General features: G+C 50.0%; 7 protein-coding genes across 7 annotated transcripts; 3 read left to right on the forward strand and 4 right to left on the reverse strand.

Moving 5' to 3' along the window:
- Positions 1-1321: 1321 nt before the first annotated feature.
- Positions 1322-2523, reverse strand: PV10_00226 (uncharacterized protein). Its single transcript, XM_016364270.1, has one exon. The coding sequence runs from the start codon at positions 2286-2288 to the stop codon at positions 1884-1886; it is 405 nt and encodes a 134-aa protein (XP_016227919.1). The 5' UTR covers positions 2289-2523; the 3' UTR covers positions 1322-1883.
- A 3376-nt stretch (positions 2524-5899) lies between these two features.
- Positions 5900-9411, forward strand: PV10_00227 (uncharacterized protein). Its single transcript, XM_016364271.1, has 4 exons — positions 5900-6380; positions 6438-6983; positions 7055-7776; positions 7845-9411. The coding sequence occupies exons 1-4, from the start codon at positions 6130-6132 to the stop codon at positions 9290-9292; spliced, it is 2967 nt and encodes a 988-aa protein (XP_016227920.1). The 5' UTR covers positions 5900-6129; the 3' UTR covers positions 9293-9411.
- A 24-nt stretch (positions 9412-9435) lies between these two features.
- On the reverse strand, positions 9436-9756 carry PV10_00228 (uncharacterized protein; the record flags this gene model as incomplete). Its single annotated transcript, XM_016364272.1, has 1 exon — positions 9436-9756. The coding sequence occupies one exon, from the start codon at positions 9754-9756 to the stop codon at positions 9436-9438; it is 321 nt and encodes a 106-aa protein (XP_016227921.1).
- A 1785-nt stretch (positions 9757-11541) lies between these two features.
- Positions 11542-14972, forward strand: PV10_00229 (uncharacterized protein). Its single transcript, XM_016364273.1, has 2 exons — positions 11542-12247; positions 12302-14972. The coding sequence occupies exons 1-2, from the start codon at positions 11929-11931 to the stop codon at positions 14749-14751; spliced, it is 2769 nt and encodes a 922-aa protein (XP_016227922.1). The 5' UTR covers positions 11542-11928; the 3' UTR covers positions 14752-14972.
- A 727-nt stretch (positions 14973-15699) lies between these two features.
- Positions 15700-18196, forward strand: PV10_00230 (uncharacterized protein). The gene is made up of 3 exons (XM_016364274.1): positions 15700-16145; positions 16219-17580; positions 17671-18196. Exons 1-3 carry the CDS (start codon positions 16062-16064, stop codon positions 17797-17799), a joined length of 1575 nt encoding a protein of 524 aa, XP_016227923.1. The 5' UTR covers positions 15700-16061; the 3' UTR covers positions 17800-18196.
- Positions 18148-21703, reverse strand: PV10_00231 (uncharacterized protein). The gene has a single exon (XM_016364275.1). It carries the CDS (start codon positions 21390-21392, stop codon positions 18501-18503), a length of 2892 nt encoding a protein of 963 aa, XP_016227924.1. The 5' UTR covers positions 21393-21703; the 3' UTR covers positions 18148-18500.
- A 619-nt stretch (positions 21704-22322) lies between these two features.
- Positions 22323-26022, reverse strand: PV10_00232 (uncharacterized protein). The gene is made up of 3 exons (XM_016364276.1): positions 24882-26022; positions 22987-24832; positions 22323-22931 (listed from the first exon to the last, which is right to left on the reverse strand). Exons 1-3 carry the CDS (start codon positions 25308-25310, stop codon positions 22777-22779), a joined length of 2430 nt encoding a protein of 809 aa, XP_016227925.1. The 5' UTR covers positions 25311-26022; the 3' UTR covers positions 22323-22776.
- Positions 26023-26388: the final 366 nt, after the last annotated feature.

Raw genomic sequence — 26388 nt, forward strand, 5'->3', positions numbered from 1 at the left:
ACTCAGACTAGTCGTACGCCTGCGCATACGATGCATCGCGAACAACTTTCAAAATATCGAGCTTGCCCTGGTCAAAGACATAACAACTCAAGAAACAGGAAGGACATTCCTCAATGAGACTGGCTGTGTCTTGTCGTGGCATCATAATATTGACCTTAGTTTACTACTACTGTACCACAATAGCAACCTCGTCGCTACGAAAACACTCGCCGCAAGTCGGGTAATTCAACACCCGACGTACCTTGAATCACGAATTCCCAAACTTTTGTCTTTCCGGAACAGTTAGGCCAAAGTCGGGGCACTTTTTCAGTGCACGGGTTTTATTAGGAAGCATCTAGAATGTCGTCTCGCGCTAACATACCCGAATCAATGAGTATACTACATTCTATAGACACCTGCCAGCCCGGACAGCTTGGCGGACGAGAAATCTGACTAAACAAAATGGATTGCCTGCCCGTGCCGCCACAAGCGCCCGTAGCGCCGTCCATTGATGGAGGGGAGATGGGAGAACTACGGCAAGATGACTCAGAGAGTGGAACTTGAATCCTGAAGAGGAAATTCTGCCGTGTCACGGGTTTCAAATTTACTTATCGATAAGACCAAGTGGGGGAACTTGCCGAAGAAATTTGCTGTGTCACCAACAAAGTCTGCAAGTCCAGTCCACGTGCCAGGTACAAACTGTTGAGTGCTACCTATACAACAAAAATTTCCCATGTTACAACAAGCAAAGCCACCTGTGAAGTGCCATCACCATCACATGCAAGACATGGTCCCAGGCTTCTGGTACTGGTACCACTATTATTGCTTACCCCTGGGATCGGTGTCTCGGCGACATTGTTGCCACATGTGTCAGACACGTTGAAGGTACTCAGATTATTGCTAGATTTAGACTTTCGGAGACCCATTTTGGGAAGAAAAAACACCGATTTTACTCCCTATGGGTACGAATCGAGGGAAAAAAGCCTCGCCTAGTGTGCCACGTGGATTGAAATGAAAACTAAAGACCGAATTTTGCCTGGGTTTGACACTTGTTGGGAGGTTTGGACCGGCCCGTGCGGTTACCAGAGTAAAGTGGCAACAATAGTAGGTACCATATCCTCGGGCTTTGGCACCCGCGAAATCTGAACGGCGGTGAAGGATGCCCTTGTCACATACATGGAGGCGCAGGCATTGTGAGGTGCTGACATGGCAGGAACAGTAAAAGTGAATCAATTAGTGACTTATTGCATGAGATCCTGTGATCAATCAAGTTTGACAGGCTTCGGATGCGTGGGACAGTGTCACCGATGTACGATTAGAAGATCAGCGGAAGAAGATAGAGTCACATAGTGAAAAATTTCTGATTTTTTTCTGATCTATTTGATCCTATAGGCTATGTATCAGATGTAGAGGGTGCGCTGGCGCCCAGTACAATGTCAGAAGGGTAGAGACAGAATGTTGGATCGTGTCGATCGTGTCGACGAGGATTTGGTTCAAGGTGAGGAAGATCATGGTGAAAGAGCAGACATAGGTGTAGAGTGCAGAGCCTCATCCAATTGCCTATGCCAATTGCTGTTCCCGCAAGTTCAATTCCTATCCTTGAGTCCGAGTCCATATTTCGCGGTCTGATCAATTCAATTCTGGTCCCTTTTGTATCAACCAATTGTTTCGATATCCAGATTGTAGTATGGCTGCATAGTGCACGATTCATACTCATGGATGTTGGAAAGTCTTCGAGTGGTTGTTGCTCGGTGGTATTAAATGTTGGTATCGAGGGCAATCTGGCCCAGTTCAATTTCGACCAAAATGGGCCGTGGTAAAAGCGCTTATGCTGCAGAGTTGGGTATCTCGTTCAAATGCTCAGAGTCGTGACAGGTCATGGTGGATGTAGCAAAGAGAATCAATCATCTTGTCGGTTTTCTTGATTGCGTTCTCATTAATGAGAGTCCACCCATGTCCTCCTCGCCATCGTCCTCTTCCATTGGGAAGCCGTAGTCGTCATACTTTGGCTGCGGTATCCTCTTGGATTCTTCGGGTCTTTTGCGTTCTGATTGCATCAGGTATTTGTCTTCGGTTGGTGAAGTTTGGAGTTCTCGTTCTGATCGAGCAATGTCTTGTAATAATGCATCCAACAGGTGTTCATGGCTGAGTCTGAGGCGGAGATCGTCGTGTACTTCTTTGTTGAGTGACTTTCTTCGAGCAGTCTCGGCAAGTTGGAATGTCGCTTCTCGTGATAATCGTTGTGCTGTGCTGAGTGCTAGATCGCGCGATGGCGGTCTGCTCAGAGGCTGCATCATGGCTAGAGGCATGGTTAAGGAATTGGGAATGTCGGTGAGTGAGAGAGTGAAAGAAGGAGGTGTAGAATATGTGGATGACAAAGTATTGTTGTACTGCGAATATGAGTCAAGGCTGGTCGGCGTTCACATGCGAAGTGGAGATGCCGGGTGAACCTTGTTGTGGTCGTTGACGATTGCGTGTCGGGTGGGTAATCAAGTGGATGGTAATCACTGACCACGGTTGCACTTTTGAAAATTTGTATTCTTGTACAGAATGGATCTGAATAAAAGGGACAATGAGCGGGGATATTATATTATCAATCGATCAAAGAGACGCGACTAGTTTCATGGGTGCCTGAGTCATAAGCATTGCTATCACCGTGGCATCGTGCTTTCCTCCGCCCTGCGCCCTGTAATTCGTACTCGCATACTAAACGTTATGTGTAAAATCCGGCAGCCGAACGGGGGCTTAGAAACAAAGCCTTACGAGGTATGCGGACGAAAGACGCGGACGGCCGGTGATCGGGAACAAGGACCCCCCAAGTCCGAGTGACTCTCGTACTTACAGGCTACAGAGATACAATACTCATCAGACACCGACTCTTAAAGCCAATCTGGGCCTAAGGGGTACGTCGGTCGAATCGCAAGCCAATTCTGACTCACGCCTAGGAGTTAAGGCAAATATCAACCGCCGTTATTGGCTGGGATGAGATGGCGCAACGCACAAATGGCACCTCTTGGCGTGCACAATCGGCACAAGGGTGCCGGACAGGTGAATGGCTGATGCCTGTGGGAGCCTGAAAGAGAGTCCAGGCAGCCCACGGACGATCCATGGCCCGCGTGTCGGAGATACGATGGATACGATGGCTTATGATCTGACATTCATCCGTGGCTTCCAGGCACTCTCATTCTGCACTGTAACACTGCACGCCAGACTGTCACGGGGTTTAGGTCGCTGGAGGTATGTTTGCCCGACTGATTTAAAACACCTAGGCATCTGCTTTAATTCTGGGCAGTGCACTCCTTGATCGTTCCACTCTATCTTGCCAATACATGCACAATGGGCTGATACACGCGTGTTCGAGCCACCCTCAACCCACAAAGATTACTCCGTAATTATCCCCAGAGTAAGCGACAGTTGGCTCAGAGTTGAGCATGTTGCGGGAGTCGGATGATTTCAAATGAATATTCAAGTGCTTACCGTGCCGAGTTCCATTAGGTTCTGCATCTGATGACTGTTCAAGTATACATTCATTGGTCAAGGCGTGGTCTGTTCCAAATCATATTTGAATTTGGATCAGTGATCATAAACGGTACGGGCTCTGGAGTTCTGGCACCTGGATAACCGGGCGCTCATGTCTCCGAATAAGGTTGCCTGGGTGCCTTCGAGTAGGTCGAGGGGTGCCTTGACACCAGCACCTTAAGCCCGAGGCTCATCGCCCATCCTGCCAAAGACCGCCGAGTCGCAAGTCTGGCCCCAATACAGAACCGAATGCCGAGACCCCGACCTCGCTAGGGTGAACCATTTCTGGACAACCCCATGATTTGTCCCCCCAAGGCATTCTTGGCCAATATCATGTGACATGTTGTTTGTGTTTTTGGTCGAGGCTACAACAACGTAGGTAGGTACCTATGTATTGACAAGCCATCTTGAGCCTCTAACTTTTCTCCAATTTGTGAAAGGATCAGCCGATGATTTGACAGTTGCTCTGAACAACAGCCGCTCAAGTCTGGGAAATAATTCCATCTCGATATATCAGACAACTCATGCTTTGTCCATACTCTCACCCAAAGGTTGTCCCCCGAGGATGGCTTCTTGACCAACAACACTTGCTCGTCGTTCTTTGGCGGCACTTTCCCGTGCCAAGAACCTTTCCTGCTCTTGTCGACTTTTCTTCAGATCCACGAAGAAACATAACAGTCCGAAACTCAACAAGCTTAAGCCAAACAAGAAATAAAAGGGGAGCGATTCGTTACCCTTGGGATCTGCATCAATGATGGCGCTAGACACGATTGGTCCGATGAAAGCTGATGTCTTGCCCATGATACTGAAGAGCGAGAAGAACAAGAATTCTTTGCCTCGGGGTGTCACCTCGCTGATCATCGTTTGGCTGTATGCATACCATGGGCAAACCTGCCAAGTCAATTCCTGACGACCCCAAAAAGACATGAGCACACTTACAAAAAGCCCATACACAACTTGATACAGCCAAAACTCCCATTCATTGTGGAAGCCAAAGGATTGTGTCCATATGCCAGTCATGACGCCATCGAACATGACTTTGGTGCTTAACCCAAATTTCTTCTGGACGAACCAGAATGAGTATACTCCGACCAACTGGGCAGTAATGCCGACGATGAACAAGTATGTCGGTTTGAGTGAATCATAGGCCACCACCGAGTTTTGCAGGGTCGCGATGACGGTCACGGTGGTGTTCAAGCTATCACCAAGTAGAAAGTATCCTAGCTGAGTGTCAATTACATGCGCTGAGTATTCGCGGGTCTGGTCTCCGTCCTTACCAATAAGATATAACAGTGTTTGTTTCAACTCCCAGATCTGGACCACTGCTCGATAAATATTCCAGAGTCCGACACTGACGATATTCATTCCCACTGGAAGCTTTTGACCGGGACGACGCTTCTCGAGAATAATCCATGGCACCGCCAACACCAGCCAGATGCCAGTTGCATACCCGATTGGCACAGAAAGAACGCAGGTTCTTCTCAGTGCTTGCATTGACGTCCAATGCAAACAAAATACCTACCAAGACGGCCAAAATCACAATCTCAGCACAGCTTTTCATGATGAATGCCATGTTGTATATCCGATTTCGTTGCATCATATCTGCAAAATCATAGTCGTCGCGAGTGATCTCACGGGCCTCATACTTCTCGGCCACACTCCTCATCTCTGGTGTGTTTCGCGCCAAGCCTGGGAAAGCCGCTGTCCAGAAAGTCAGGCACATCTGGTATGCAATCAAACCGACCATGTAGAGCCCTGTCGCGATACGCCATTTCTCTTCGGTGTGAACGCCCAACCAACCCAATCCCAGTGCAAAGGCGACAATGCTCCAGAATATCAAGATCCACGGTCTCCAGGTCCCATAGTCGGCCATTGACCCCAGAACGAGGAATAGAACGGATTGGATGGCGAATGAAATTCCATTTGCAAGGAGAACGATGCTGTTGATGGTGCGTGATGCACCCAGGAAATTCAGGCGCTCGCTGTCACCTGCAGCTTCGTACAACAAGTCCTGAAAAATGCTGACAATATCAATACCGGTCTCACTCCTTTAAAGCAGTACCATGGGAGCAAGAAAAGAAAGAGGATCGCTGGGGATTCCACCAACTATGGTGCCCCTACCACTAAATCCTCAGGCTCAGGTCATCAGGCTAAAGACGATGGGCCGAGTCCAAGGCGAACAGATACGCATATTCAAGTGGATGAAGACCTGTGATGATATTGGTCCAGTGTATTGCCGAATGGAGCAATATCTCACATCACATCACGGCGCGAACGAGAAGGAGAACGAGTTGTGACATCCCATTCCTTCCCTAGTTCAGCTCACTCCTTCCCCGAGGGCAGCCATAAGAGGTCGCTCCTTCTCTCGAATGTCGTCCTTCGACGTCTTCCTTCTTTCGGAGGTCGCTCCTTCCCGCCTGAGAGGACACTCATGAGAGGACAAATCACTGGTACTGTCTTGATCAATTCTCTTGATTCTCATCACCTTTGTCACCTTTGATGGAATCACCTTGAACCTCGATCGAGTCACTTGATTCTTCTCGTTACTTGTTTCACCTTGAATCTTGCCCCCATCAACAAAACTTCCTTGCCAGCCTCTCTCACAGACAGACCTTTCTACCTTTCCTGACAATGGAGGACGACCAAAACTACGATTCCTCCGACTTTGAGGATCTCCCACCCATTGAAGAACCCTCCGATCGGCACAAAAATGCCGGGAAAAAAATGATTGATGATATGATTGTGAATCTGGCATATGACAGGAAGAACTCGAAGCGAGCTGCACGAGCCATTCAGTATCAATACGGAGCAGCTTCCTCTCTGGTGAACCAAAGACGGATCGAGAACACAGCCAAATCATTCCTACTAGGAATTGGCAAAGAGTAAGAAAAGACCTTTGGTGATTGATACTTCGGATCCTAACCCAACGTGTCACTCAGTCCCGAAAAATGTCCTACTGGGGAAGACCTCCTTCGCTTTGCAGTTACTGTAGCATCCCGTGTCAAGACCCGGATTCGTGGTAAAAAGATTGCCTCAGTCAACTCAGTCAAAGCTTGGATCCTAGGTTTTCTTACCTATGGAACTTTCAAGTGGGGAAAGGAATTCAAACAGCAAGTTGATGTACAATTACATGTGAAGATCAAGGCTTATCTTGATCAAGAAGTCAAGAATGGTAATCTCTACCGCGGGAAATGGTATCAACAAGCTTGGCTGGGTTTCATGACCATGAAGGTCATGACGACAAAATACCTAGACGCTGCTCTCCGCAATGGATGTCGCTCCTGGGACATTGTCATTCTCAAAGTACTCGCTCTATCTCTTCAGTCTGCTTGTGGTACTCGATCAGGGGACATTGGTCGAGCAGGTCACTATCAAGGTCAAGAGTATATGCAGTGGAAAGACATCACCCTTACTTTGCCGCATGACAAGGCCAGTTTCCAAGATTTGCGCTGCAAGGTCGTCATTCAGTATGAAAAATCGTACAAGTAAGTGAATGGACATGACATTGGCAAATCACCTGGGGTCATTCTTGGGCTAACTTGGCTCTCCGCAATAGGTTGACCAGAGGCCGTGATCGTACCGTCTTCTTCGAACCTCTCTCGGAACCTGAACACTATCCAGTATGCGCCATTCGATTACTATTGATACATGCTCTCCGCCATGGTCTATGCCACGGACAAGACCTTCAGGCAGTCTTAGAACACACCTTGGCAACTCCAGATCGAACAGTGGTCTGGAAGCAACCAAACTTGCCCATTATCTCTGCTCAGACTTGGCCTCGTCCAGGCTTTCTGAACCTCGAAAAGCCCGCACATAAAGGATTCTTCAATCAAGCTGTTCGATCAATGGCGCTCGTGTCTGGGATCGTCGAACGTGTCACATCTCATCACATCCGAGCTGGTGTTGCTCGTGATGTTGCAAATTTGGCAGAGCCCATCTTGGGTATCGATGGAGATGGACCTCGACAAGCCTTAGGGCATACTCGGAAGTCTACTGCTGGTGGAATCACAGGAGATTACGTAGGACCTAACCAGACCAGGTTCTTCAATCGAAGAGCCGAATCCGACTTCAAGGATGATCTGGCACCGACGATGGATCCTACAAAGATCAAGTTTGCCGGCTCCTCTGGGGTTCGACCACCACTCAAAGCCATGTCTGTCAATATCGGCCACAAAATCACCTCAGGTGATTCGATGAATCAAGCAACTACAGGTCCTCACAGCAACAAACGCCCGGCGAGTTCCTCTGATGATTTGCAGCCATCGAGTAAAGCATCAAGTGAGTTCATCCTTGCGTCGAGTTTGTACGCATCCCAAATTATGGCCTGCTGATTGATCATCCCCCAGAGTTGACCATCGAACTCCCCTTGGACCCGAACTTGGACCCTATGCTCTTTGAAATGGAAAAAGCTCTCGACGACGACAACGAGTATCACGTTCGAGATGAGGACATCGCAGAACTGCAACAGATCTTACAGCAGTCGACCGGAATCACTGCCATCACTGAAGATTCTCAAGGGCCCCTTGAAGAGGATAGTGGAGATGATGATATCGAAGTCACCACCACAGATGCTGACGGTACTCATTCAATTCACGCCTCAGCAACTTCTCTCGCCATGCAATCTTTATGGGATGACTCCAACACAGATCACCACCCTTTATGGCCTATTGATGGCAATGCGTTTGTCGATCATCTGGCAAAAGTCAACGTTTTCCGCATTGAAACACACTTCGACCGAAGCGATGAGGATGTCGTTTCGAGATACGTGGCCAGTGGAAACAGTCGAGCTCCCCCAAACCCTTTCGAGATGCTCTGTCGACGAGGCTGTGGCAGAATTTGTTTCTTGCAAAGTGAGCTTAAATTGCATGAAGTCAATTGCAAAGGGGAACTCGTTGTGGAGGACTCGGAAGCTTTTCCATGCCCCGAAGAGGATTGCGCTACGATTCTCTACAGCAAAGACACACTCCGCAAACATCTAAAGCTCATACATCACTTCCAACCAAAGACCTGTACACACGGATGTGAAGATGGTCAAATATTCAACACTGCTGCCGAGTGGCAAGCACATCTTATCAATGTTCATGATGACTATCAACCGATCAAATGCCCGCTAATGACCGACTGTCATTCTGACCAAGTTTTCAAGCGTCGAACATCTCTCAGGACCCACCTGACTGTTCAACATCATTTGACATCCGATCAAATCAAAATTCATCTTCCCGGCAAAGCTGGCAGTCAAGACGAGCCATATCGTGAGACACGTTGCATCATTGAAGGGTGCAATTGTCTTACTGTGTTCAAGCAGCCATGCTACTTACGTCACCATTTGAGACACGTCCACAAAATGACCAGAGGTGATATTGACAGTCTTGTTCCTGTTGGTCCAACTGGCCAGTTCCGGGCCAAGCCAGAAGACTATGATCCCACGGCAACAGCAAAGGAGATTCCGAGGACGCCATGCCCTCAAGCTGACTGCAAATCAACGGGAAAAGGATTCAAATGCGCTGGCGATCTTCGAACGCACTTGACCAATTCTCATAAGCTTGACGTTGAAGAGGCAACAAGGGTGGCTGAGGAGCTGTTTGGGAAGAAGATACAGACGAGAGCCATGAGGAAGAAGCAGGCTCGGGAGCCGCAAAAGTGTCCATTAGACCCTACTCATCGCCGGACCCATACAGTACCCGGCACTTTGAAGCAACATTTGATCGCATCACATCATTATTCAAAGGAGGACGCTCATGCCGAAGCCGAGAGAGTGTTTGGTCATCCCTTCGCCAGCTCGAACAGGAGATAAAATGGGAAGACTATACCTCAGGACAAGTCAACCGACGATCCCTGACTTGCAGAGGTACTGGAATGAAAGCTCAAAACACAGATGCAAAGGTCTCAGGAATAAATAGGAAATAGGTAGGCATGGTAATAATAGTATTGAATTATCTATACACTCTTGCTGTGTGATAATAGATACAGAACTCGAAGTATACAGCGGGTACAGTTCTCACATGCTACGAGTACATCATCGCTCAGTCGGATGGTATACGGTGCAAAATTGAATAGAGGAAGACCATTATCCCCGACATAGTAACAATAGTATGACCAGCGTTCCCATTTGGTGGTTTCATATTTTGGATCGAATTGGTCGGGAGCGATTGGCCCATCTTCTTCCTCGGGGTTGGAAGGGACGCTGTATTCCCTTTTAGGATCTTCTGCTTCAGCCGAAGTGGCTGCAGCTGCGATGCCTGCATTAGGGACAGACATATTGGACCAACGACCCCTCCACTGGGCCCAATCGACTGACTGGAACTGTTGCGGAAATGGCCCACATGGATCCTATATGAGGGGGTTTGAGCTCTATTTGTAGGAGGCTGGCGAGGTATATTCGCTGATCTGCGCGAGTATAGCAAGCAATGACATCCGGCGGATGTGAACGAGAGAGAATTATAGATGGGTAAAGATGGCAAGGGAGCTGATTACTTGGAATCATTTCACTGGCCGCACCGCGTCCACTGCCTGGCTATAGTTAGGCTTTGGGGTAACGGTTAACCTGCAATGGCAGGTTGGTGTCACATCAATTGCGTGACTGCGGGCGTAATCCCAGTTCCAGGTACTGGGTAGGATTCTTTTCAAAAGGCTGAATCACAATTCGATCATTGAATCAAGTGGCTTGTGAGTGGCGGTAGATAAGCTTCGACCTGTTCCGGCTTGGTGGAGCTTGGTAATGCTTTGCAGCCAAAAGGTGTCAGATTTTTTCTCGAATCCGCCCACGAAATCTGGGGGATGACGCCTACTAACATCGATTTACTTTGGCCATTCAATCTGAATATGAATTGTTGCTTGTCTACACTAATAAAAGCATGATTTGATTAATAAAAGCCACTGCTCTGGTAATCTTCGCTTTACAAGGCCAGGGCTTTAGAGATTTTCATTGTATGGCGTCAGCAGTAAAATGTTCTCAGTAGCAACACTAGGTACAATATGCTCTTGATTCCATAGCATCGATTTTCGCCCATATCTGTTGCACAACTGTAACGGAGAACGGGTTGCATTTTGAACATGCGATGATTCATACTGGTGGAAAAGTCGACTCATGAAGTTGACGGGGGGTGGGTACAGAGCCAAACGAATCCCAAGCTATCGCAATCGCTATTCAACAGCAGCAGAGCATGAAATGCGATGCAAAGGCATGCATACTGTGCAAATCGAGGATGACAATGAAGATCAAGATCAAGGAAATGAAATCCGCACGGGTCGAACTTTCACGTGATTCAAGTACTGATGACGTCAATCTCCCGGTTCATCCCTTATGGGACATACATGTCTTGGCTCGTACAATTATGTCAACGAATAAGACCCAGGCTTGGCCGATCGAGATCAGAAGCAAAACTTGGATGGCAGTTGCAGAGCCACAATACCCTGCACTCAACGGTTAATCGAGATTGGGATGGAGCCTTCGTCGCTGGTTTGTGTAACTTTAGCATATCATAAATGTCAAGATCACTGCAAGGGATGAGGCAGCACATCAAGAGAATTAGTAAGTGATGAACATGTATTCAGGAGCCACGGGTTGCAAAACAAAGAAAGAATCCAGAATTAGAGATCTACATGCAAACTTCCGATTCAAGCAAGTACTGAGAATCCTCAGAGCTGACTACGGAGTAGCCAGTAGTCGTCCGTTGTCGTCAGTGGTCGTCATAACCGGGGAGGCCAGACCCTCCACGACCCTCCTGCAGGGTTCAACAGTGAACAAAAACGCCTGGATCGTCGATGCAATGGTCAGACGGGGGCGCAGTTCCGCCGATTTGGGAGGCCAAAGCGAGTAATCGTGATGCCTCGACCACCCAGAACACGTCTTTTTAGGCTTCGGCTGGCAGTCTGGCACAGCTGCCCATAGCTGCCCGTGATCCCTTGGTGGTCCCTTGCCCGGACCAAACCCAACAAAAGCCCCGGTAGCCGATCTTGGCAAGTTTTTGGGTTATGCTGTTTGATCCAGATTTATCAAGTGGCGCCCGATCGCGAGCCTCGTTTCTCGCATGCTCCCAAGGCCCTGAAGATCGGACCAAACATCAAGCACCATGGTGGCTAGAACTGCCCACACACCACCTGATTCATCATGGCCACGCCCACGGGGACTCTCGCTTCCACCAGGCCTACGTCGGTCCACACATTCAAACCACTCGTACACATACACACACGGTCGCTTTTGCTCACAACGAAGCCTACGACTCCTGAAATATACCCTTCGACCTCATCGTCGCTTCCTGCTACCATTGAAACTCCCAAGAGGCAGAGACCAAGCCTCCACATGTTGCCCTGACACGCACACACCTCAAGTCTAGTCCAGCACATACCATCACACGCAAACCAACCCATCAATCCGTCCTGGAGTCGACGCCAGTCGCACCCACCAAACCTATCTTACCATGTCGCACAATGCCTGAGACGAAGTTGCTTCAAACCTCTCCAAAGCGGACATTTTCGGCAATTTCCTCAAGCTCCCGTCGCAGTCACCCCTCAGAGTCCAAATCACTTCCGCGAAGTAAAAGAGTCAAGATTCAGAATAGCCCGGAAAACACACAGACGACAAGTCCAGAGACTGCTGACGATTCTGTCGTCCCGATCCCCTCCTTGACCTCGATTATTCCCCAAGAGAAAAGCCAGGAATCCAGTAGCGATCAAAGCGCATCTCGATGGTTCGATAAGGCCAATGAGAATGTCGGACAGGCCGGCAAACGTTCATCTAAACACGAAGGTAAGCGATTCCCAATGTCTCCGTGTCTTCCTGTCTCTTAACAACCTCTTCTAGATGAGTCCCCCTTCTTCCTTACCCGAGAATCTACCGTCAAGTCGCACCCGCCCGTACGTTCCATCAATGCCGAAAGCTTTGGTCACCGTCATCGACTCGACGATGAAAACGACGACCTTCGCGACGTCATCGATGATTTGACAATCGAGAATAAAAAGCTGAAATACCTCGTGAGGAGTTTGCAATCTCGATCCGCAAACACCTCGCCCAGCAAGGACAAAGTACTTGAGATCCGGATGCATGGTCTGCCAACAGGAAAAAAGCGAGAATTGGAACATTTGTTGAAGACATTTACATTAGGTTTAGGTGATGACTCGCCTTCTCAGCCAACGAGCTCCACGGCGCTTTACGCCAACCCAACGTCGCCTGGCCGGGGAAGTTCCAAACGCCGCACGTTGGTGCCACCGCAGGATGCCAGCGCAGAGGACTCAGGATATGCGTCGATATCCGCATCAGGGGGAAACTCAAATTCTCAGCTAGCCTCTTCAACGCCTCGAGAGCGGATACAACACAGTAAGCAGGACAAGGAGATTAAGGATTACTTGCACGACATCCCCAGTTTTTTGCTTCCGCACGAACCCTTGACGATTAGCGAGAACGCCAAAATGGTCCTAGTCGTCCAAAAGTTGGAGCAACTATTCACCGGGAAGCTGGCGACGCCTGGCGAACACAGCCAGCCGATACAGCAACAAAAGATATCCCATTCCGCGGCCAGACAGGACAGACGAGAGGACATGAAACATAATCGAACCACCAAGACGGAAGGCTCAAGAGAGGCCCAGATGCTACCGCAGGACAGCAAATTGAACCTTGACCAAGTCGACGCCGATCAGGCCCAAGCAAACAAGACTATGGATGATTCGTCAGAGACCACTCCGGATCATCTGGACCAGAGACCTACTCGGCCCTTGGATCTCGACATTCACCGTGCTCAGGTTGCTGAAGAGAATGTTCGCTATATGCATCATCTAGGCCTATTTCCCCCTGACTCTAACCAGTCTAGCAAAAGCCAACCATGGATATACCTCAATCTCTTGATCAGTATGGCGCAGCTGCACACGCTGAATGTCACGCCGTCTTTTGTTCGAAGGGCCATCAAGGAACACAGCAACAAGTTCGAACTTTCAAAGGACCAACATAAAGTTCGATTTAAGGGGGGCACGGAGACACCCGCGTGGTGCCGCCTCTTGGAACATGCCGACGGTTCCATCGGGCAATCATCTGAAGATGGTATCGATGAAACTGGCCGACGAAGTGGGAGAAGTGCTACAAGTACTGGAAACGACCTCACACCCTCCATGTCAACATCAGAGGGGCGGCAGGGCACAAACACTACACAGCAAGTGCCCAAGTCAACATCAGCTTCAACCAACATAGAGACAGCGCAGACGTCCGGAAAGTCTAAGTCGTCGTCGTTCGACTACAAGCCGATCGTGTATCAAAGACAAGGACCTTTTTCCCAGCCATCGTACCTCGACTCAGGATCGTCAGGGAGTATATCTCCTGAATCCAGCGATGCGCAGCAGGCCAAGAATTGGTCACATCTCAAGCACAAGCATAAGAATAACCTCGCCTCTCGAGAAGGGCTCGTCACGTTCTACAGCAACCCTTATTACTGTGTCGACCTGAGTGGTGATCAGTCTTTCGCAGACATTCACCCTGTCGAGGTCGATTCACGAAAAATTATCGGCGTCTCAGAACCCGTCGACTTGCAAGAGTTTCAACGAGATCTCAATGCCTGCTATTTCTTCCGCCAAAGTAAAGACATTGAACCTGAATGGGGAAGCGATTGTGACGATCTCGAATTATCTCTCGATCCAATCACATTTTCTGGGGAAGACGAAACGCAGCCAATCGAGCTACCTGCATCTGGAATTGGAGGAGTCTGTCCTGCGGAGAATTTTGCCGTTGATGTCAAAGTGATACGATCGGCAATCACCAAGCCTAATCCTGCGACCAAAGAGACTCCAGTGGTCACACGAACAGGCGGGCTTCGACCGCAACAACCCATTTTTGACTATGAGGTCGACTCATGTGTCCAATTGGCGTTACAACCATCGAAACTCCCTCCACCAAGCTACGGATTCTTTACATCAAGCTCTGACGCCAGCGGAATGAGTTGGCGCAACAGCGGAGATAGCGGCGACAGCAGTGACAGTGAATCGACATCGCCAGATGAGTCGCCCATCCCAGCAGACCTCTTGTGGCAGTGGACGTCCAGTTCAACTGACAAAGAGGGGGTTGATCAGGATGAATCTGACGCGAGTCTTTCTCTGCAAGACTTTCAAGCCGCCCGAATCAGATTAGATGATCCGTCTGGAGAGGCAGCTCATCATCATCCTGAATATTCTGTTACACAAACTAGCCGTGCAGTCAGCGGAAGTCTGGCAGCAACGGTTGGTGCAAGTTGGAGTGCTGCATCGGTAGCAGATCCTGAGGACGAAGAATGATTATCATATTTGGATGCATGACGGTGTGATATTGGGAGCATGCGTGCAGTTATGAATTGAGATTGGGAATTATATGTATCATGTATTCCTATGGCCTTTTTTTATGAGCCTAGAGATTTCCATGCATTGGAAACAATAATATTGGCATTCACGCCAATCTTTGATGAATAGTCAAAAGTGGAGTAGCCCTCACTGGTCGTTAAACTAAACAACCTACTCCGTACAAAGTACACGTACCTGACACACATGGCACGCCTACGGATTTTCCGTGGTACTCCGTAGGCACGCCTGGTAGGTACACTACATGATTTGAGTTTGGAAAGTTCCGAATGTCCACCGAGGTGATGGACCGGCGATATTTCAGTATACTCGCCGCGTCTTGTCGTGTCTGGCATCATCTCCCTTTAGTGTGATAGTGTAGGTACTAATCATGTTCTCGGGCTAATTCTCACTGTAGCGACGATTCGATTATTGTCCGGATAGAAATGATTTGAACTTCTCGGTCGAATTTCATCAACCAGGAAATAATCGTTGTTGAAAGAAGTGGATACCCGGCAGCCCATCTCCAACGACAATGACTGGAGAGATTGATACAAACGGTTAGACACTTCAGGTTAGATGGCACGATGGTTAGATGGTTAGTGCGAAAATCTTAACCAATGAAAACTCACCAAACCCAAAACCAAAACCGGGGCATGGGCCGTCTTCTTCTCTCCTGCCGAGTTCGCTTCCGAAACAAACGCACTGATTCCGTTGCGCCGCCTTGCCCCCGAGAGAATGGGGGAAATGGCCTAAAGACCATCATCCGAAAGGGTGTGTTTATGGTGTTGCACCCCCTCTCCATGCCTCCCCACACCAACAGTTATCGGATCCGTACCGATGCTTGAGCCATCAGCAACATGGGTGCCAGCCATGGTTCCCAGCTTCCAAGAACCAGTATTTTTGTCTTATTCTCTACTCCGTAGACACACTCACACTCACATAAACATTGACCCACGGGAATGATTCCGGGGTACCTGCCGATACCGCCTTGTAACCTCCGCTTTTCCCTCGTGCTTCTGCAACTGCTACTACAGCTGCTTCTCCGATTTTGATTGTCACTCTTGGATTCTCGGTTCTTTGTCTAAACGATTTCCTTTCTCCTCATTCTCCTCAGATTGACTGCTTCCTCAAGCACATCGTCGGTGTAGTCATCATCGTCGTCGTCGTCGTCGTCGAATCTCCTCTCCCTCGACCCTTTCTTTCCGTGGCAGAGCACCTAGGTGGAGTAGAGTAGGGAATTGGAAAACTCACCTACCTTCCTTGCAACCATGTCGTCCTTTCTCGATTCCTCATACAGAGCGTCCTGCAGAGGTCTGCGGACTGCCAGATACTTGACTCGTGATTCAAGAAAAGTAGGTCGACAATCTCGACACTTCCCTCCAATTCTTTCAACGCGACTCGACCTGACTAACATGCTACCATTAGCAAAACCTTCTTCTCGCCAGATCATTCTCCTCCACTCTGCGGAGAAATGAGATCAACAAGATTGTCCCCTCGGCCGCTGAAGCCATCAAGGACCTTCCCTCCGGTTCCGTCATTCTCTGTGGTGGATTCGGTCTCTGTGGTGTACCTGACACCCTGATCAATGAGGTCGCTAAGAATACCTCCATCACTGGCCTCACGGCAGTGTCCAACAACGCCGGCATCGTTGGGGCCGGGTTGGGTAAACTGCTTGAATCGAAGCAGATTAAGAAGATGATTGCCAGTTATGTTGGCGAAAACAAAGTGCTCGAAAAGCAATACCTGACTGGTGAGATTCAGCTCGAGCTCACCCCTCAAGGTACCCTCGCCGAACGCTGTGCTGCCGGAGGCAAGGGTATTCCAGCCTTCTACACACCCGCAGCCTTTGGAACCGTTGTCCAGACTGGCGAGCTCCCTCTCCAACACAACGCGGATGGATCCATCAAACACTACAGCCAACCTCGCGACGTCAAGGTCTTCAACGGCAAGAGCTATGTTATGGAGGAGGCCATCCCCGGTGACTACGCCTTCGTTAAGGCCTACAAGGCTGACAAGTTGGGCAACTGTCAATTCCGACTCGCCGCCAACAACTTCAACGGTGCCATGGGCCGAAACGCCAAAGTCACCATTGTCGAAGCCGAAAACATTGTTGAGGTTGGCGAACTTGACCCAGTCGCTATCCACCTACCCGGCATCTACGTTTCCAAGGTCATCCAGTCCACCGCGGAGAAGAACATTGAAAAAGTAGTCAACCGCAAGGAAGAAGGATCCGTGACCGACAGCCTAGGCAAGGGCGAAGCCGCATCCAAACGCGAACGCATCGTCAAGCGCGCGGCCAAGGAGTTCAAGAACGGCATGTACGCCAACCTGGGTATTGGTATGCCTATGCTAGCCCCATCTTTCGTCGACGCCTCCGTCGAAGTGCAACTCCAGTCCGAAAACGGCATTCTCGGCCTCGGTCCCTACCCAGCCAAGGGCGAAGAAGACCCCGATCTGATCAACGCCGGCAAAGAAACCGTCACATTATTGCCTGGAGCCTCGTGCTTTGGCTCGGAAGAATCCTTCGGCATGATCCGTTCAGGTCGCATCAACATGAGTATGCTCGGCGCCATGCAGGTCTCGGCTCGTGGCGACTTGGCAAACTGGATGTTGCCGGGTAAGGTCAAGGGATTCGGTGGTGCGATGGATCTGGTCTCCAACCCGGAAAAGACAAAGGTCGTGGCTCTCATGGAACATACCGACAAGAAGGGAAATCCCAAGATCCTCAAACAGTGCGAATTCCCCTTGACTGGACGGGCTTGTGTCAGCAGAATCATTACTGAATTGGTAAGTTTGAACGTCCCCATCCCTTGTTTCGTCATTTCCGTTTGAAGAGGACAAAGTACTGACAAGACCCTTTCTTCGCTTTTTTTATAGGCCGTATTCGATGTCGACTTCACTCACGGACTAACCCTGATCGAAGTCGCTGATGGAGTCACCGTCGATGAGATCAAGTCCAAGACCGAAGCTCCATTCGCCGTTGCCGAAAACCTCGGATCATTCTAAAGGATTGATTGTGGTAGTGAATGGATGAGGAATATATGCCGAGAAAGGTCTGATGAAGAAGTGGTCGACAGAGCCTGCAATCGATTCATATGAAGAGATCAGACCTATAAGAGAAGGAAATGACAAATAAGCAAAGACTAGACAGATTGGAGTGGGAGATTTAAAGGGTCTCAAGATTCCGCGCACCAGGGCTCTCGTAGAAGTTGTTGCGAATCGAGATCACAAGCTAAAAAGCATTATTTATCGGTGGTTTCCTTCCACTCGGTTGTGGGAGTGGAGAGCCTTACAACTCTCATGAGTCGATGCATACTTATTAAGTTGGTGTGCACCGCAGTCAAGGTCAAAAGGTTTTCAGATCAGATATCAATTGATTTTGTGAGCGAGTAAAAGAAATGAGCACTGATCCTCGCATCGTGAACATATGTCCTCAAGCTACTTGGTTGCTGTCACGTCCCATTCATCATCACCACTTTAAAAAAAACTCCAAGAACTATCTCGAATCCTCATAATCAATCTCTGCGTCGTAAGCATCATAGAAACCCGGGCACTAGCCCTAACTTTCCCTATCGTTGTCCTGGCTTATCCATGACTAAGTTATGTTGTCGCCAATTCAATTGACAATTCGTTTGGGAAGCACTTTCCCCCATCGATTGAGCAAAATCCTAGCAAATGCCGAAATTAGCTCCTATTGCAGCGAGTCTTCAAAGACGGATTTCTCCATTGGCGCTAAAGTCCTCAACTTGGCTCCTAAAGTCGTCCAAATCCTCTGCTTCGGCATAATGTCGCATAGCTTCTCGGTCTTCCTCAATCATCTCAATAGCGTCCTCGACATTTCCCGCAGCTGCGCCAGCATAGACGTTCAAACGAGCAAGCTCGTTCGCATCAGACTTGCCATATCCCATGTCCTTGAGCATCTGAACACAGGTTTCGATTACGGTGGCGGCGGAAGGTGGGCTGTGTCTCGGTGGCATCGGCCCTTCGGCACGTCGTGCTGCCGATGAGGTTGCAAGGGTGAAGACTGGACTAGGAGGACTGTTGTATCCGAAGAATGGTTGGGGGTGGGCAGGTCTCTCAGGTTTGGCAGCTTCTTGCGTTTCTCTATCAGACCATGAACGGAAAACGGGACGTCCAATGACCGGCAGAGTGTTTGCGGGCGCAGTGCTTTCCCCCTTTGAGTCCAAAGGGGCACCCGATGGGTGCTCTCGCACTGCTTCTTGATGAGCCGTCTCGACATTGAGTAAGTCGAAAAGGTATGAGCACTGCTTCCCAGATTGAGAACACCGATTACAGAGTGGACGCTGCCCGTTACATTTGATCTTCGACGTGATACAAGGGCGACAGGCTATTTTCGAGGCCTTGGGTTTGTCAGCGATGGAAGTATCTTGAGATGCGGTTCCAGGGAGGCTGCTCTGTGTCGCATTTTGACCCCAGCCTCCGGAAGAGGAGGATTCCCAGTGTCCCGAAGAGAGGGATTCATCAAACGACTTCGCATGGCCAAGACCTCGTTGGACAAATCCATCCCATAGCGTAGGTGGTTTCCAAGCAAGCGGTGGGCTCATTGCAGAAGGCGCTCGGCCACGGTCTGTATGGTGCACAGTGTGGCCACGCTGAGGAAGTCTGGTTGACACTTCGGTCTTTGACTTCTGTTCATCGATTTTCAGATTTGGCTGAGACTTTTGTGCCTTGGGGCGGAAGGTTGGGAGTGATGCCAAGGGGTCAAAGGGACCATTCAATCTGGCAGCAGGGTTTGTTCCTGACACTGTTTGGTTTCTTCTGGGGAAAATAGGAGCTCGGTAGTACGACTCAACACCGGGACTGCTGACTCTAGCAGAAAAGTCATGCGCAGGCTCATAAGTAGCAAGCGGCGTCTCGTAGGAGAAGCTGGGCCAGGGCTTGGGCGCGAACCAGTCATTCGAGTGAGGCTCGGGCCATGATCCTGGGATGTTTCTCACAAGCTGGGAGGGTTTCGGTTTGTCTTCCGGTACGACGCTAGGAGTCGTCTTCTGCTTTTCAGTCTGTTCTTCCGTCGGAAGGGAGATTGTGTCTGCGCCACTGGAAAAGCTGGTGCGAGAAAACGATGCATTGTCCGAAGCTCGAGCCGCAGGAACAGGCATGTTGGCCTTGTTCCCAGGAAGAGGCTCCCAAAATCCATATGCCTTTGAATTTTGAGTGCTGGCGACCTTGGCCCGATTCTGCTCCTCAAACTGGGGAATGCTGGGATAGCGAGTCAAGGCGGACGTAGTGTGCCCAGCTGAACCCCCAACCTGATCGGTTTTGGTTGTATCATGAAAGGCACCCACGCTCTTCGACTTTCTAACAGACATCAGAGGGGGGTAGCGAACAGAAAAATCGGGATCTGTGGTCTCTGCATCAAGAATCGAGTTCAGAAAGAAGGTTGAGTTGTTGTGGCTTAGTGGCTTATTGGACAATCTAGGCGGAGGTGGTGGTGGCCAGGTCAACACGGCTTTGGGTACTTTGTCCAGGAAGCTATAAGGGCGATCGACCGTAGACTCTGTTTCTTTCTTGGTCTGCGAAAGGTTGGAACCATCATCATGAGCCCTGGCATTGACAACGTGATCGCCTGGTCGAGGGATGGAGTCTGCAGAAGTTGCATTCGGAATCTTGGTTTCTGCCAGGGAACTCTTCTGCATCGAAGGCTTATTCACCTTGGGGACGGCGAAACTGACCCGTTTCCACGCAGGATCGACCTTTGTCTGGACGTGGGATATGGTGGGGTTGAAATCTGGCTGAGAGGGTTCGGGGACCGGGAGGTCGTGAGGCACGGGGCTAGACGCGGCATCCCTCGTCTTTTGGAATTCTGCATCGAGAGAAGACAGAAACTCTCGGCCCATAGCACCAAGTTCGGCGAAGATGCCTTTGAAGCCAGTCAAGACATCCTCCGCAGCGGTTGCATCAGCTTCGGTGGTTTTCTCTGCGGCCCTGCGAAGACCGTCTGCTGTGGCGTCGAGAATGTTTGCTAGAGGTACCAATTGAGACTGAAGGGTTTCGAGCAATCCGGTGAAAGCCAGGTCCGCTTCAGAGGCGGCAGCCGGTCGAGTAGGTGGCATTGAAGTCAAGACAGGTTCCGGCTTGGATTCTGATGATGCACTGATGGTGGACTCGGCCGAAACATTCTCAAAAGTGGCCGACGAAGAACGATCTGGAGACACGGCTGGTGCAGTGGAAGTCGTGGTAGACTCAGATGTATTAGGCTGTCTGAGTGCCTTGCTTGTATAAGCCTCATGCTCCCTCCAGATGGCCAGACTGGCAGATGACTTCTTGATGTCAAAAATATGAATCAGATGTTCTTCCCGGCGTTGTGTAGCGCGATGTGGGATGCAGTGAACAACACGTCGAGGCTCATCAACCGGTTCGTCAAGGCGTTGTTGGAGTTCGAAGGTACTGCCAACAGTGATGATCTCACCATCAGTGTGATCGACATATTGAAGGCGGGCATCGGGCTCAGAATTGATGGTAGAGTTATACTGGCCACCGGTGATTTGGATCACAGCAGGAGGAACCTCTGGTCCATTCAGATCGCGGATGGTGAAGGGAGGGAGGAGAGGAGAGTTGGGGCGTGGAGAGGCGTCCATGATGACTTCGCCGTAGCTTTGTGGCTATTAGGTAGATCAATGCATATGTAGATCTGGATAGAGAGGAAGGAGATGTGATGAGTGATGATCAATCAAAGTGGGATGTTTGTCGAGTTGAGTCGAGAATGTGAAGTTGAATGGAATGAGGTGCAGTTTCACAAGGCTGCCGTCAAACGTCGAGTGGATGAGGTGGGGATAAGGAAGATGGATCAAGTCCGTAGCACTGTAAGGAGTCCGTAGCAGCGGCAGAAAGAGCAAAAGACCACGAGATGAGGAGCCACAGTGTACCGTATCCTGTCCATCCGTGTAGGCAGGCAGAAAGGCAGGGAGGCAAATCGCAGGCAGCCGCTGGATAATCCCATGAGGAGTGGCAGACTCGTGATACGATTGGATTGGTGTCACCGTTGATCATTTTAGCTTGGCTTCTATGCCGTATGCTCTGTGGCTCTATGTGTCCGGCCTCTGGGGACTTGGGGCCGAAGGGCTTATCAGTACTCTGTAGTAGAGCCTGCGGGTCTGAACAGGGTCTGGGAGAACTACGGTAGGCCTGTCCCCTATGGGTATGCCAGTTAACATCTCGAGGGCTCCTCGGCCGCGTCGGGCCCTGAGGGGCTAGAATCGTGGAGGCCTATCCGGCCCCGGCCCCGGCCCCGCATTTGAGATACCTATAGGTACTCCGTATTGTAGGTACGCACAGGAAAAAGTCAACGCAAGCTGCAATGACCCCGGCTGTTCATCCATAGGTAGGCATTACACACCTATAAGCCAGATGACTCGGTCGCCAACGGCAGACTACCAGAAGATCAGTACTGCAAATCCACCGAGTAAATAGTACAAATGCCCTCTTTGGTCACTAAAACTTATTAGTGGCAATCACATGTCCCTCCCAACAAATCGCCCTCTCTAATTGCTAGATTCAAAAGATCAATGTTGCATCAAAAAGGACAAAACGTCCAATGCAATTCCAAAATACCTCAAGACGGTAATCCTATTAGTACAGTGGTATCCTTCCAGTTCGTCCAACTCGTCCTCTCAAATCACTGCCCTGGCAATATTACTCCCAAACCCTCAGCCGCTCTTGGGCCATTACATCAAAGTGAGAGCAGGTTCTTCTCCGGCTCTCCCAAGGTTTTCGATATCAACCTCCTACTGCTTGCTCCAATACGGTGACACGATAACAGAACGAGTGCCCCCGTATATAAAGAACCCTTCAGAAGGCCATCATCTGCGATGTGCAAATGGCCCAACATTTTCAGCACTTCCTCACACCAGTCATGCCCGGAATTTCCCTTTGGATCTGTGTCTCATTCCCAGTTCGTCTCTGATGTCGTTGCTCTCGGTGGCGACCGTGTGTGCGTGTCCATGCCGTCATACCAAGGTGCCACTATTTCTTCCGCGCAAATCTCTTGTTGAGCAGTGTCAGCACCTTGGAAACATCAAACTGCACATATTCTAGATCGAGGTCGTCCTGGCCATCCTTTTGCATTTCCAAAAGATCGTCTAACTTGAGATCGAGTTCCAGAAGTCCCCTCGCGCGGCCTGTCAAGGTTTGTTAGTCATCAACTCATTTCCTCAAGGTGACCAAATCACATACCTTTGTAATGGAGACTGATGACGAAAGTGCCCGCCAGTGGGCTCCGGAAGAGAAAGTAAATGTTACCTCGCCGGTTCTCTGGCACGTTGCTCCTAGTGATGACGCCGTCTTTTTCGAGTTGCGCATGCGTGAACTTGTAAGGACCCAGTTCGCGGACTTTCTCTGCCTTGCCTCGCCGGGTCCCTTCGGACTGACTGCGGACATTGTGCAGATAGTTTTTGTAGGTGTCGAGTTGCGACAAAAGATACGCGTTGTGATCCCGTATCGTTTTGTACACATCTTCCAGCTTGGTCGTCTCTTCTACCACCTTCTCCCGCAGCGAACCCAAGTGCGCAAGCTCTTGCTCAACTTCATCACGGAGCACGGCATAGTCATCTCCTCTATCCATGACTCCCAATTCTGACAGTTGGGTCAAAAGCTCCATGCATCTGATGCCTTTGCGGACCATGACAGCATCATTCTTCAACGTGCCTGCCGCCTCGGCGATGCGGTCCAGACGCAATGGGCGTCTCATGACATGTGCGTTCTGTGGAAGACTACGCATGATCTGGACAAATGTGCTCTTGGCTTCCATGAAGAAGATTTCCTCCTGTGTGATATCCAATGCATGGGTCAAATCGTCAAAGGAGGTCTCCCATCGACTGTACAAGGGGAGATTGATAGCTCGATTCTCTTTCCTGGGCAATTGAGGCGGTGCAACACCAAGTTCCTGGAGGAGAATTCCCAAGTGAGAAGAAGGATCACTGGCCAATTCTGTACTGTGTTTCTCCAGAAGAGCGTGGGTCGCGTAAACCTCGTTCAAACTGATTTGTAACTCCAGGTCACGCTTGGAGAGGGCAACGTAGTTATCCATCTCGAGGCTTTCATAGAAATCCTGGACCTCACACAAATCAAGCATGAACTTGTTGCACCTGTCCTTGTTCCTCTGGATAAAGGGCTGTAGTTTCGCCATGTAGGGCTCCTTGGCATAGGACGGTTTGTTGGCCAGATTTTGGAGCATCTTGGCAATGTAGGTCAATGTTCGCTTGGGCTTTTCGTCGGGAACTCTCTCAATCAGCATATAAGATTTGGGGGTGACGATTGCTGGATTGATGAAGCGCAAGAAGAAAAAGCCGCCGATGAGCGTACAGATGGACTGGTCTTGCGCGTCGGGATATTTACGACGCGACAGATTTCGGATCTGCTTGCAGATCCATCGAATGCCATAGGGTGTTTCCTCCAGGCACTCGATGATGGCGGAAAGAAACCCTTCCGCGATCTCGGTCAACATCTTCAACCGAGGAGTAATGATGGCCTGGACCTGAAAGTTTTCCGCCGCGAATTCGGCGGTCACAGATCGAGGCAGATCTTCTGGGAGAGAGCCAGAATCCTCTTCGATCTGTTTGACCATGGCCTCGTACACTTTCAAGGGGTTGATCTCAAGGTCGACATCGTTCAACTCGGTGAGAGCATTGATCTTCTCGGCCAGCACCTCCTTCAGAAAGCTTTGGCCGGGACCTCTTCGTGTATATGTTGTCATCATGCGCGACACTGGGGTGTTTTGGCGAAGGAGGGATGAATATTCGGGGGTGGTTTCGAATTGGTGGGTGAGAACAGACTGAAACATGGTCAGGAGCAGATGCTCTTCTCTGCTCTCGTACTGATTTCCATAGATTGTGAACATGACTGTCTGGAGGAGGGAGTCAATCTCCGCCATGGTGACCAAGCGGCACAAATGGGCAATGTGCCGCGGTTCGGACTGTAGCAAGAAGAGAAGGTTGCCATATTTCTGTGTTTTTTCATCGTTTGGAAAGGAACCTTCTTGCAATTCAGCAGCGTCATCGAGGTGGCTCGCTACTTCGTTTTGCTGGACATGGATTAGCCAGGTGGTCGTGTGGGAGATCATCGAATCTTACCTCTTCCAAGGCCATGCGATTTTGGATCAACAAGGCAATTCTAGAATCTAGATAGCGTACATCCTTTTCGAGGACAAAGTTTTTCTTGGATTGATTTGATATTTTGGCTTTAAGGTCTCGTAGGGTGCGTTGGGCCCTTGCGAGGTCGTCACTGATCTCCAAGTCTTTATCTTTGGCACTCATGCTGACGTACAAAGCCGTCATACTGACGCGTTTGCTCTGGCGCAATGACCGAGAGCCATCGTGACTGGAGAATGTATTCTGGCGGCTCACGGGCTCGAAGGAGGAATTCGTCGAGGTGGAGGCCCGCGAGGCCGGTTGTAACATGGTAGCGACAGACATGTCGCTGTTCTTGCTACGTTGAGTCCTGGATCGTTCTTTGGCGCTCGAGATCCTTTGAGGGACGTCGGACCGCCTTGAAAAGCTCATCTATTCGCAATGATGGTGGTCAAGGAGTGGTAAAGGAGTGGTAACAGGAGGGTTGACACCAGAGTCAGGAGCGAGGGATTTCAGAATTGATTATAGACATCAAATACGGCGCATAGGCGAGGAGGGATTTGACGAAGACGGCACACCACAATTCTGAGGCTCGGTCGGTAGATAGCGAAGAGTTCGAGTCGATCGAGGAGAGACTGGAGTCGAGTTGGGTAAGAAAGGATTATCAGAGATATGGACCAATGCGACCGGCGCAGGAAGAGTTGCAGACAGTTTGAATTGGGACCAAAGTAGCAAGAGGCCCACCCGAGAGAGAGATGGAAGATTGGCTGTAGTAGAAGGTGGCTAGTATAGGCTTGGGACGAGGAAACAGAAATGTTGACAGCAAGGTTGACGGTGTTGACAAAGGTCCAAGGTCAGGTCCAAGGCCGAAGGCTTGGAGGGAGGGGTGGGCGAGGAAGCGCGTGAGAGGGGGTGAAGAATCAAGATGGAGGCCAGGTGAGATGGGATGAGAGATGTGGGCGATGCTGGTTGGTGTAGAGAGTGCAGGAGGAGTCAGATAAGAACAGGCGCACTGCACGAACCGAAGTCGAGGATATCGAAGAGGTGAGAATCCAGGAACCAGGAACCACAGGGCGGGAACGAATCGACGTGAGAGAATAGGAGGTCGCGGCAGGGTAGAAGATCATGAGCGAACCTGAACTGGAAGACTGGGGGGGATGGAACCGGGGGACGGACGATTACAGTGTGAGAGGGTGTCTGCATGCAACAGGCAACCCTTCATCAGTAGCAGTTGGAAACTGCAGACACTTTGCTGCCCTGTAAGCTGCAGCTGCCACACGGGCTCTTTGGGCGTCAAGGAGTTTATTGGGTGTGTGCAAATGGTCTTCAGGCTCCCGAGTATGGGGAAGTGTCATTTACCCCTGCGAGGCAGACACACCCACAGTCCGGAAATATGCGTGGCTGAATGGCTGTCAAGATGAGTGACTCAGTGCCCATTGCCAGGGTGTCTCCCGCTAAAAGTCATAGGAGTTGATCGGCGTGCACTTTGAGTCTTGACTTTTGATTCAGA

Source organism: Exophiala mesophila (assembly GCF_000836275.1).
Source record: "Exophiala mesophila strain CBS 40295 unplaced genomic scaffold supercont1.1, whole genome shotgun sequence".
NCBI classification, from domain to species: domain Eukaryota; kingdom Fungi; phylum Ascomycota; class Eurotiomycetes; order Chaetothyriales; family Herpotrichiellaceae; genus Exophiala; species Exophiala mesophila.

What these genes read in the sequence shown, in the direction of transcription:
- PV10_00226 (XM_016364270.1), bottom strand. Translation starts at nt 2,288, where the DNA reads ATGCCTCTAGCCATGATGCAGCCTCTGAGCAGACCGCCATCGCGCGAT.
- PV10_00227 (XM_016364271.1), top strand. Translation starts at nt 6,130, where the DNA reads ATGGAGGACGACCAAAACTACGATTCCTCCGACTTTGAGGATCTCCCA. An exon ending in CTACTAGGAATTGGCAAAGA is followed by an intron (nt 6,381 to 6,437) that starts GTAAGAAAAGAC and finishes CGTGTCACTCAG; the next exon opens with TCCCGAAAAATGTCCTACTG. An exon ending in GCCATCGAGTAAAGCATCAA is followed by an intron (nt 7,777 to 7,844) that starts GTGAGTTCATCC and finishes ATCATCCCCCAG; the next exon opens with AGTTGACCATCGAACTCCCC.
- PV10_00229 (XM_016364273.1), top strand. Translation starts at nt 11,929, where the DNA reads ATGCCTGAGACGAAGTTGCTTCAAACCTCTCCAAAGCGGACATTTTCG. An exon ending in ACGTTCATCTAAACACGAAG is followed by an intron (nt 12,248 to 12,301) that starts GTAAGCGATTCC and finishes AACCTCTTCTAG; the next exon opens with ATGAGTCCCCCTTCTTCCTT.
- PV10_00230 (XM_016364274.1), top strand. Translation starts at nt 16,062, where the DNA reads ATGTCGTCCTTTCTCGATTCCTCATACAGAGCGTCCTGCAGAGGTCTG. An exon ending in TGACTCGTGATTCAAGAAAA is followed by an intron (nt 16,146 to 16,218) that starts GTAGGTCGACAA and finishes TGCTACCATTAG; the next exon opens with CAAAACCTTCTTCTCGCCAG. An exon ending in GCAGAATCATTACTGAATTG is followed by an intron (nt 17,581 to 17,670) that starts GTAAGTTTGAAC and finishes CTTTTTTTATAG; the next exon opens with GCCGTATTCGATGTCGACTT.
- PV10_00231 (XM_016364275.1), bottom strand. Translation starts at nt 21,392, where the DNA reads ATGGACGCCTCTCCACGCCCCAACTCTCCTCTCCTCCCTCCCTTCACC.
- PV10_00232 (XM_016364276.1), bottom strand. Translation starts at nt 25,310, where the DNA reads ATGAGCTTTTCAAGGCGGTCCGACGTCCCTCAAAGGATCTCGAGCGCC. An exon ending in ATCGCATGGCCTTGGAAGAG is followed by an intron (nt 24,833 to 24,881) that starts GTAAGATTCGAT and finishes ATCCATGTCCAG; the next exon opens with CAAAACGAAGTAGCGAGCCA. An exon ending in CATCAGTCTCCATTACAAAG is followed by an intron (nt 22,932 to 22,986) that starts GTATGTGATTTG and finishes AAACCTTGACAG; the next exon opens with GCCGCGCGAGGGGACTTCTG.